The sequence below is a fragment of the Cajanus cajan genome, chromosome 11 (genome assembly GCF_000230855.2).
Source record: "Cajanus cajan strain Asha chromosome 11, NIPB_CcT2T_4, whole genome shotgun sequence".
Classification (NCBI taxonomy): Eukaryota; Viridiplantae; Streptophyta; class Magnoliopsida; order Fabales; family Fabaceae; genus Cajanus; species Cajanus cajan.
In genome coordinates this window covers 13,112,798-13,124,620 of record NC_138527.1, presented here as the reverse complement: position 1 = coordinate 13,124,620, position 11,823 = coordinate 13,112,798, and the positions used below count along the sequence as shown (strand labels likewise).

Here is an 11,823-nt window from a genome sequence, read left to right as displayed (position 1 = left end):
GTCTTTTCAGAGAGATGAGAGCCATTTCACTTGGGTTGCATCTAGGGTTCATTTAGGATGCATTTGGGCTTGAAATTTTTGGCCAAATGCTCCCAAGAAACCCTAGGATGCTCTTCTCTCTCTATAAGTACTCTAGTCCCTCCACCTTGTACCCACTTTGGAATATATGCATTTTGAGTGAGCCTTTGTGCCTCAAAATCCTTCCTTAGTCTCCTAGGGTCCTCATGCCTAACCTCCTCTCCTCTCTACCCTAAAGAGTTTGAGTTTCCCTTGAGTGGCCTCCACCAACCCTTGGTGGAGAGAGCTAGCCAAGAGTACCAAAAACACCTTCCACCTTCCCACCTCCATTTTCGCCCACCTTCATCTCCACCCTTCAATATTGTTTCCCACCACCCTTGAGGAACATCCAGCCATCATCCTTCTTCCTAGATCGTGGAGAAAGAGGGAGCTCCTCCTTTGAAGCCAAAGAACACACCATGGAAGGAAGGAGCCCATCAAGAATAGGGAGAAAAACAAAAGCATTAGGGGAAATCCCTCATACATAAACAAACAACATACATAAGATTGAGGGTCAGTCCCACTAGCCGACATACAAACCAACACTTAGAACGAGGTTTCTTATTCCCTTTCCCCTTACATGGATATGCTCTAGATGACGGATGCACAACTTTGAGGTGATTTTCTTCGTGTTTTTGTTCTCTAAGCTCGAAAGCACATATGTGAAAATAAAGGCATAAGAAAAAAATCTTCTCTTTAAAGGAAAATCCTATTATCCCTTTAACCTTCTAGCTAAAACATATTAACCCAAGTTACAAATTCTTTCCCTTCTTAATAAAATATTATACTATAAAATATCATATATATCATATTCTAAAATATATTAAATAATTAAAACAAATGTTAAACAACCCTTGTTACTAAAATAAAAAACTCAAAATTATTAATAAATACTTATTTTATCTTTTATGAAAATGGGTGCCAAATGTTATACCCTAGAGCTATGAACTAAATTTTAATATTTTAAAATAAATTATCAAATCATCAATTTTTATATATTAAATGCGAATGATTAACTTAGGCTAAAGCGTTTTTATGGATTATTTTTCAATGTAAGAATTTTTAGGAATTCTTATAACTTTGTACCTGATTCAATTATTTATTTATCATATGTATTTATGAAATATTATTTTAGCATGTACATTTCACAGGCTAAATATTTGTTATTATACTATCTTGTATGAAAATATTTTTTTAGAACAAATTTTCAACCAAAAGTTTTTAGAAATTCTTATAACTTTTTATCTAATTCAATTCTTATTTATCATATTTATTCATGGACTAGTATTTTAGCCTATCAATTTCACAAGCCAAATATTTATTATTATATTTAACTAAAATTTATAATAATCAATATCTATATATTAAATGTGAACCACTATCTTGCATGAAAACATTTCAAGGGCTATTCTTTAATGAAAGATTTTTTTTTCTTCTGAAATTCTTATAAGTTCTTATCTAATTCAATTATTTATTTATCATATTTATTTACGAACTAGTATTTTAGCCTTTACATTTCACACTCTAAAAATTTATTATTACATATAACTAAAATTTATAATAATTTATATATAAATAAATACTAGATTTAATTATGTAAAACATATTTAAAGTTAGGATAACTAGATATTTTAAATATATAAATAATATTTTATATTTAAGACAAATAAATATATTATTTTTAATATTCATCTAAAATCTAAAATATAATTTATATTTTAAAAATATTTATTTATATAAATTTTAAATATAACTATACATTTAAATATAATATTATTTATATATAATAATATATAAATTTTAATCATATACAATAAACATTTAACATATAAAATGGTAGTTCCTTTTAAACAAAGATAAGAAAATGAGTGATAATTTGAAAGAAAAAAAAAAATACAACAAAAAAGAAAATATTCCAAAATTTTGTGACACAATTGGTGGCTTAACCAATAGTATAGTTAAAAACAAAATGTTAGACGCAGCAGATAGTTGGGGTAGAAAACATGGATTATAACGCCTACAATCACAATGCTGTTGCACCATAGAAAAAAATGTTCTCAAACCCTGCTCCTACGATGAAATTGCCATCGCCATTATTCCTGAATACGACGTCGTGTCGCCTCCTGCGCCAATCTCCTTCTTTTCCTTTTCCCCGGCGGCGGGTTAAACTGGCGTCTCTTCGATCAGTTCTCCCGGTGAATTCCAGCGCCTCTGCATCACTCTTCGATCTCAGAGGGGGAAAAGGGTACATACACATTTTTCTTCTTTTGTGCTTCAAACTCGGTACCTTGTGATGTTAAATTCTCAACTTGAAATAGGGTCTCCATTTTGTGCAATTGACGGTTCCCACAACAAACTACGTTTAATTTCCATGTCTTTACCTGTGATGTTTGCAATTTTCATTCGAGCTTCTCTCTTTTTAAACTTATTGTTCTTTCTCAATTTAAGGTTAATTTGTTGAATCTTCATACTGCATAGCAAATACTTTTCTTGTTACAAACCCACACTTGTTTGTGATATAGCAGAATGAGTGGGTTCTTTGATGTCGAACTGAAAGTGCGCGATTACGAGTTGGATCAGTATGGTGTGGTCAACAATGCAGTTTATGCAAGTTATTGTCAGCACGGTGAGACCTCATCAGCTGCTACTTGTAGATTATGCCAGTGAGAATGAATCAATGTTTTCTTGTAGAGATTATTTCTTGCTGAGGATGTTACAGAAAATCGTTTGCTTTGCATGGGTATGTATCTCGTGTAAATTATGCGAGAAAGTAGATGTTAATTTTAAAATGTCTACAGTCCAAACGAATACGAAGTTTTGACATGGTATGATATGAAATATAACATATATAGTGAGGGGCTGGATCTTTGTACACGTGTCATTCAGTTAGGATATTAAATTGCTCAATTCCAATTAGGAAAGAAAACTCTTCGGTTAGTTAGCTAGCTATAAGTAGGAAATTAACTAATTGATTAGAAGACAAATTTTCATATTGGTAATAATCACTTTTGTCCCTCTTTTCTCTATGTTCTTCGAATTCTTGTTTAATTCCTAGAACTACAAATATTCATAACAAGTGGTATCGGTTTGTACTATCCATTCAGAGTTCTTGGCTATGGTGGATGCTACTCGTAATGGATTCTTGGTTCATGGAGCTGGTATCATATTCTAAGTGTTGAAGGATATTGAAGAATGTCTCTCGGTACGCATGGATTCTTGGTTCACAGAGCTGGCGAGGTCGCTCAAACAAACATTAAGAACATCTATCAAAGAAGCGATGCAAGAATTGTTGAAACAATAGTTTGAGGAAGATAATCGTAATCAGAATGCAAATTATAACCTGAGGGGCGAGCGTTGCAATCTTGGAACTAGGTTAGCTAGGATTGATTTTCCTCGCTTTAATGGGGAAAACGTTAATTAATGGATATATCAATGTGATAATTACTTCCTGATCGATAATACAACTGAGGAATTCAAGGTGAAACTTGCTATTGTTCATTTGGAGAATTGTGTTTTGTAATAGCACGCGATTCTTGCAAACTTTTTCCCTGCTTTGTCTTTGTTATCTTGGGGTGATTACACTATGCTATTGATTGAATGTTTTGGTGACATTTGTGATGATCCCATGGCAGATTTAATGAGGTTGAGGCAGAAACATTTTGTATGTGACTATCATGAGGAATTTGATTCAATTATCACAAGATTGAATCTGTCAGAGGAGTAAACCTTGAGTTGCTTTATTGGAGGTCTCAAGAAGGATGTACAAATGATGGTTCGCATGTTTCAGCCATCTATAGTTCGAAGAGCTTTTGTCTTAGCAAAAATGTATGAGGCTGCTAACCCCTCATAGGTTTAGACTAATGTACAAGGAAAAGTTCAGAAAAAGGGTACTTTCGGAACCCAAAAAATTTCAATCCTGTTCACAGATGGTTTCAACATTATTTTGAAAATCTCACCAGCTTTGTAATGCTTAAAGAAAAGTTTTTTCAAAAATTAATTACGGCCTTCATAGCCAGAATCAGGTTCGGGGTTAGTTACGTGTGGGAAAGGTATTAGGCACCCCACAGCACCCTAACTCGGTACCCTATGATAAATTTAGCATAATAAAAATAATAATTAAGTCTTTACCCCGTTAAGCATACAATAATTTATGTCACATTTTATTTATAAGACAAATGCTTATTATCTACATGATTATTTATTTATTTATTGTATGGGAATGGTGTTGTTAATAAAGCAAATAAAAGGGAAGAGGAAGAAGAGAGAGAATTAAAAACCTTTGAAGCAAACCTTAATAGAAATATCTTCAAGAATGCGTACAAAGGCGCGTTTTAGTAGCCTTTCCCTCTACAAAAAATCTCACTCACTCAGAAATTTACAAAGAGAGGGGGGTAGTCAAATTTGACTGGTGTCTGTGCCAGGTGTGAGGTGTGTGGAAGAATGAGCCCTGAATATACTTTTCTAGGTGCCCAGGGATAGGGAACGTCCGTTCCTAACACTGGAACGGTCATTTCGCGCCTCAAAATAACACATGAAATGCCTAATGGGAATGGTCGTTCCCGGACTAGGGTTTAGTTCAAATTTCTTGTTGGGAACGGTTGTTCGACACCAAAATTAGGGTTTTTTGTGTAATGGTGTCTTTTGGGCCTCTTGGGTTCTGTCTTGGTCCGTTTTTGCGCCTTATTGGGCCCTCAAGGGATGCTCTTCTCATTCTAGAGGTCTCCTAACCCTAGTAAGAGTAGCTCAGACAAAATCTGGTGTCTATAGGTACTAGAACCTAGTCTTTCGAGGAGGTCCAAAGGGCTCTGCTATTTATGGAATGAGGCATATTCAGTAGAGCACAACTTATCTCATAAGGAGCTCCAACTTCATGTTTTAGAAATGGATGAAAAGGAGGATATTATTACAGCTTTAAGTGTGAACCCAGGGAACTCAGAACCCCAAATATTAGTAAATGCTTTAACAGGTGTGGTTGGATTTAGAACTATGAGGGTTACAAGGTATCATCGAAAAAGACCCTTTCATATATTGATCGACAGTGGCAGTACACATAACTTCTCAGATGTAAAAATTGCTAAGAAGTATTGTTGTAGAATTGAGGAATTACAACCTAATAACGTGGTTGTAGTAGATGGTTCTAAGCTTAAGATCTCTTCAATAGTCAAGAATTTCAGTTGGACTATACAACAAACAACCTTTACATCAGACATGTTGCTGCTTCCTTTAGGTTGTTGTGACTTAGTGTTAGGAATTGAGGGGTTGGTAACATTAGGAGACATCAATTGGAACTTGGAGAAGCTAACTATGAAGTTTGAGGCTTAGGGAAAAAGGTCTGAGTTGAGAGTAGCAACATCAAATAGTGTGAAAATTGCAAAGAAGCAATGATTGAACAAGGCTTTGGCTAAGGGAGTCCATCTATCCATGATGCAGCTTTACACCGGTGACGATAGTTTACTGTAATCCTTGACTATTCATGCTAAGCAACCCGCCCTACCAGTAAAAGTGGAACAGTTGTTGCATGAATTTGAGGATGTGTTTCAAGAATCATCTCAATTACCACCATTTAGGTCTGGGCATGATCATAAGATTCCCTTGATTCAAGAAGCCAACCTAGTGAATAAAAGACCTTATCGGTATGCTAAGAATTTGGAAGATATCATTGACAAGCTTGTCTAGGAATATTTGATGTCTGGAGTTATTCAAGACAACAGTAGTCCCTATGCAAGTTCGGTGGTGTAAGTGGGAAAGAAAGATGGATCTTGGAGGCTATGTGTGGATTACAGTGACTTGAACAAGGGTACTGTGAAGAACAAGTTTCCAACTCCCTTAGTAGATGACTTGTTAGATGAGTTGAATGGGTCTATGGTCTTCTCCAAAATTGATTTGAGGGCTGGCTATAATCAGGTGAGGATGGACCCTGCAAATGTGTGTAAGACAACATTCAAAACGCATGGAGGGCACTATGAGTACGTGGTGATGCCCTTTGGCCTCACAAAGGCTCCCACTACTTTCTAGGGTCTCATGAATATAGTGTTTCAGCATTTTTTGAGAAAATTTCTACCAGTTTTCTTTGATGACATTCTCATCTATAATAGGAATTTGATAGATCATTTAGAACATTTGAGGAAAGTACTTGTTACTCTCATGATTAATTCCTTATTTGCATGGAGATCAAAGTGCTATTTTGCTGTACAAAGAATGGACTCCTTGGGACATTTTATTTTTGGTGAAGGAGTTTCTACAAACACCAGTGAAATTGAGGCTATAGTTAAGTGGCCTTTGCCCCAATCTCTCAAGCAGCTAAGAGGATTTTCGGGTTAGCAGGTTATTACAGAAGGTTTGTAGAGGGTTATGGAATTATAGCCAAGCCATTAACTAATATGCTGAGAAAAGATAATTTTGTATTGACTGAAAATGCTAAACAAGCATTTTAGAAGCTTAAGGAGTTGTTAAGTAGGACAACAGTTCTAGCACTCCCTGATTTCTCCATGATTTTTGTGGTAGAGGTGGATGCTTCAAGGTGTGGGATTGGTGCAGTTTTGATGCAAGACAATCATCCCATTATTGCATATATCAGTAGAAACTTGAATATGCAACAACAGTCGATATCAACTTATGAGAAAGAGTTGCTTGCTGTGGTTTTTGTAGTTTAGAAATAAAGGCACTACCTTCAAATTAGGCATTTTATTGTGAAAATTGACTATTACAGTCTCAAGTATATCATGGATCAAAGGTGGACCATGGACTTTCAGCAACAATGGTTAGTAAAGCTTATGGAGTTTGATTTCTCCATTGAATATAGGAAGGGCCAGGATAATGTGGTGGCTGATGTTGTCTCTAGGATTAATGTGGTTGAATATAATAGTTTGACTACTCTTTAGTTACAATCTGACATGTTGGATAGAATCCATCAATCTTGGGTTGCTGACTTGAATTTGCAGAAGTTAATCAAGGAAGTTCAGGGAAACTTAGCTCCTCATAAGCACTAGATTTGGCAAAATGGGGAATTGAGAAGGAAATGGAAGCTGGTGGTAGGGAATGATTTTGTCCTAAGAAAGGATCTTCTACAGTAGTTACATGCATCTATTGCTGGTGGGCATTCAGGGATTAGTGCAACCATGAAGAAAGTAAAAGCTGTGGTTTATTGGAAGGGATTAATCAGTGATATTAAGCATTTCATTCAAGATTATTCTATTTGTCAACAGTGTAAGTATGATACTTCTGCCTGTCCTGGACTGATGCAGCCTTTACCTTTCCTTGAACATGTCTAGCAACAAATCACTATGGACTTTATAGAGGGTTTGCCTAGATCTTATGGCAAGCAGGTAATTTTTGTAGTGGTGGACAGATTGAGCAAGGCTGTTCACTTCATGGCTTTGTCACATTCTTATTTTGCTAAGGATGTAGCTCAATCCTTCTCGTGTAATGTGTTTAAGCTACATAGGTTTCCAGACACCATAACCAGCGATAGGGATCTTGTGTTTGTGAGTCATTTTTGGCAAGACCTTATGTCATTTCAAGGGGTTCAGGTTCAGCTTTCACAAGCTAGCACCCTCAAACTGATGGACAGTCTAAGGTGGTTAACACATGCCTTGAGACTTATTTGAGATGTATGTGTGCTAATTCACCACAAAACTGGTTCAAGTGGTTGCCTTTGGCTAAGTGGTGGTATAATACTACTTATCATACTGCTACTAGAGCAACACCTTATGAGATAGTGTATAAGCAACCCCCTCCTTCCTATTTTCCATACCTTCTAGGGGAATCCAAGGTGGAGCTAGTGGACAGAAGTCTTACAAAATGGGAGGAAATGCTGAAAGTGATCAAGTTCCACTTAAAGAGAGCTCAGGAAAGGACGAAGCAGCTAGCTGACGAGCATATATCAAACTAGAAGTACTAGATTGTTAATATGGTTTATGTTAAACTACACCCCTATAGGCAAGTTTCTGTTGCTCATAGAAGCAATGCTAAGAGTAGCCCCAAGTACTTTGGCCCATACAGAATCATTGATTGTATTGGGGCAATAGCTTAAAAATTGGAACTTTCTGATTATTCTAGGGTCCACAATGTATTTCATGTATCACAGCTTAAAAAACATGTTGGAGATGCGGTAACCTCAACCAATCTACCCTATTAAACTGAAGAAGCATTTGCTGGAAGGGAACCTGAGGCCATTTTAGATAGAATGACTGTAAAAAGTAAAGGAGCTGCAGTAATTAAAGTTTTGGTCAAGTGGAAACATCAACTTCAGGAGGATGCAACTTGGGAGTTCTACTATGATTTGTGGCAGAAATACCCGGCATTCCATCCTTGAGGTCAACGATGTTTCCAAGGGAGGGGCATTGATATGAAATAAAACATATATAGTGAGGGGTTGGATCTTTGTACACGTGTCATTCAATTAGGACATTAAATTGTTCAATTCCAATTAGAGAAGAAAACTGTTCGGTTAGTTAGTTAGCTATAAGTAGGAAGTTAACTAATATATTAGAAGACAATTTTTCTTATTGGTAATAATCACTTTTGTAACTCTTTGAAAATCTCAAGGAAATTGTTCGGGACCTTTTCATCCGTAAAGTTCCCTCTTTTCTCTATGCTCTTCGAATTCTTGTTTAATTCCTAGAACTACAAATAAATGGTATAATGTGTACAACAAAGATCATGATGCAAGGCTGTCCCAACAATGATGGAGATCTAAAGTAAAATTTAAGATGGACTTTTGTACTTGGTATAAAGAACTAAATGTTGGGCCTTTTTACCATCATATGTTGCCATTTTTTGCTTTACAATATCTAATAGCCAATAATTTTTAGTTGGTGGGCTAAAGTTTGAACTTATAAGTAGCCTTACCCTTCAGCCGACCTGCATGATGTGATAAGTTGGTGGCTTTAACAACAGTTATTGTCTACCTTTCTAGGTATATCAAACTTGAATTCTTTGAGATATTAATCTCTTTGTTAGGGCTACAGGTTTATATTTTGATTTATGTTCTTAACAACTTTAATTTAAATTATTGCAGTCCAGATTTGATATTTTGGAGTAAGAAAATTATGAAGGTAAAACACATGACCAGACTAGCACTTTCGTATGATAATTTTTTTTGTAACCTTTCATTTCGTTTCCTGATAAAGAAAATGTAGACTTTAATAGTCGTATAATGAAGGAATTTCATTGAAAAACGTTCTAAATTTGGTTGCAAATGAAACCAAAGAGCAAGGGAAAAAGAAATTAGAACATACATTCATCAGGGAATAATGCAGTTTCCAGGCAAAACATTATTAGAAGTCACATGCAGTTAGATGCATGTTCCCCCAGAATTGCATCTTGCTGAAAGAGCATTCTCACAGATACAATTATTTCACTGCCTTCTGCAGTTTTTTACATTAAAAATTGAAGCTTTTCTATTCAAACTTAGATGTAATCTAATGTTTCATAACATCAGTAAGTTACTAAGTTCTATTTGTTTCTCTAATTGTACATATAGTATTTTTTATCTTGCGTATGCTTGGAGATATTTCCCCCCTTTTCTTGATCTCTGTTTTGGTATTTGAGCATTTATTATTGTTATAATCAGGATACTGAATCGAAATGTATTGTGTTGAATGATCTCCAAACTTTTAAAATTATCACCATAATACATTTGTGGAAATTAAAAGCCATACTTTCCATTTTAGATGTATAACTTGATTTCTTGCCATATATATTTTCATAAGGTCGTCATGAACTCTTGGAAAGCATTGGTATTAACTGTGATGCTGTGGCTCGGAGTGGTGATGCATTGGCTGTGACAGAATTATCGTTCAAATTCCTTGCACCTCTTAGAGTAAGCCTCTCCAGTCTTGCGTGTTATTTCTGTTTAGTAGGATAGTGTAAATAAACTCGTAATGCATCTTAGTACACTAAAAGGATATGATGTCCTGCATAAGTTAGTTCTGTTTGCCAATATTTGTTCTCATTTTAAGAACATGCAACCAGAGTGGAGACAAATTTGTTGTAAGGGTTAAGATTTCTGGATCTTCAGCTGCTCGATTATACTTTGATCACTTCATCTTTAAGCTTCCAAGCCAAGAGGTCCATCTCCACTGCTCATGTCTTATTCTTTTCCCATATTTGAGAATATTTGTTGATATTTGGTGAATTGGTGGCAGCCTATTTTGGAAGCCAAGGCCACAGCAGTGTGGCTTGACAAAAACTACCGTCCCGTACGAATTCCAGCAGAGATGAAGTCAAAATTTGTAAGGTTTATTCGAATTGAGGACTCTTAATTCAGTTGCCAGATGACTATAGCATTTTGGTTAATAATGAAACATTGTGAAAGGTAATTATTTATATACTTTCCTTCATTTTGGCTTGTGGGTGGGGAATACATCTATGTAATGAATGCCGTCAATTATGCCCAAAAAAGAATCCTAGTCTTGAACTATTAGAATATTAAATTCATGGTGCTCAAAAAGAACGAATGTACTCTTTTAATTTTTCTTGTTTTTCTGATTCTTTGGGCCCTCATTTAAGTGAGAAAGGAGGAAGGAATTACATGCTTGAAGCATTCTTCCATGTCTCTTATCCTTAGTTTGTCGTGCCTCTGACAAAGTGTTCTGTGTGGGAATTGATGCCGAGTTTGTTCAATAATAAGCATTTTGCTGGTTGTTATATACGGCAGTTTCCAGATCAAATAAATGCTCAAACTGCTTTTAGCTATTAATATAGCCTTTCAAGTCTACTGTATGCGGATTGCACTCCTCAAATTTCCGTAGGTAAATTCCAGATACGGGAACATTGATTATTTCAATAACAAAGGCGTGCTCGATGTTTGGGCAAGCAAACATCTGTTTTAAGACAAGCTTTTCGGTTTAAATTGATTAGAACTTGTCAACAGATATTCAAGCACACATTTAGAGAATGTTTGTTATTTCTGTTCAAACTCGCGTTAGACAAGAGTCCATCAATTTGTTACTATTATGTTCAATTGCTTTGTGAAGTACATCAATGTTGAACGTTCAAATTTGACTCCCCTGAACCCACCTCAGCAGGTGCCAACGTAACAGGTCATATATGTGAGTGTTTATAATTAAGATTTAATTTCAACCATTAATTATTTTTATATCATGAATGTAACCATTATATTTAAAATACAAACAAATTATAGGACTCACATATAAGATTTTATGTGAGTATTTATAATTAAGTTTTAATTTTAACTATTAATTATTGTTATATTATGAATGTAATATCCATTTAATTTAAAATACAAACAAATTATAGACACTCACATATAATTAAGTTTTAATCTCAACCATTAATTTTCTTTTTTTATCTTTAATGTAAAAACTATTATTTAGCCTTCTCATCCATCATAATAAGGCATGTTCGTGTGTATGTGCAATAAGACATGCTCTTTATTATATGTGTGTAATAAGACATGCTCGTTATTCTATGAGTGTATGTATATGTGTGCGTGTGTGTATTTGTGCGCACAACATATAGTGTGTCAAGATGGGTGTGTGTGGCGTATGATGATGGTAAAGTGTTAGGAGCCCAATCCCTACAGGTCCCACTACTCTTATGCCCATCCAGGTTTATAATTGTAGGTCCAAAATAGGAGAGGCCTGTAACTCTCTTCAGGCGGACAAAAAAAAAGAGTTAGTGATGGAGAAAGAGGTTATACGGATATAGAAGGGAGGGAAGAGAGAGGGGACTATGAAAATTTTAACAGAATAGTGTGGGGTTAGAGAATTATTTTCTAAGCTTGGGGACTACTGCTCTTGT

At 35.3% G+C, this 11,823-nt stretch overlaps 1 protein-coding gene across 2 annotated transcripts; it reads left to right on the top strand.

Annotated features, from left to right (window-relative positions):
• The first annotated feature begins 2,037 nt into the window (after positions 1-2,037).
• LOC109790525 (acyl-acyl carrier protein thioesterase TE3, chloroplastic) lies at positions 2,038-10,600 on the top strand. 2 transcript variants are annotated; one of them, XM_020349707.3, is made up of 5 exons: positions 2,038-2,302; positions 2,580-2,683; positions 9,771-9,880; positions 10,033-10,128; positions 10,206-10,600. In XM_020349707.3, exons 1-5 carry the CDS (start codon positions 2,109-2,111, stop codon positions 10,320-10,322), a joined length of 621 nt encoding a protein of 206 aa, XP_020205296.1. In that variant the 5' UTR covers positions 2,038-2,108; the 3' UTR covers positions 10,323-10,600. The 2 variants fall into 2 exon arrangements, with proteins under 2 accessions (XP_020205296.1, XP_020205297.1); XM_020349708.2 differs by having other exon boundaries at positions 2,039-2,302; positions 2,583-2,683.
• The last annotated feature ends 1,223 nt before the right edge of the window (positions 10,601-11,823 follow it).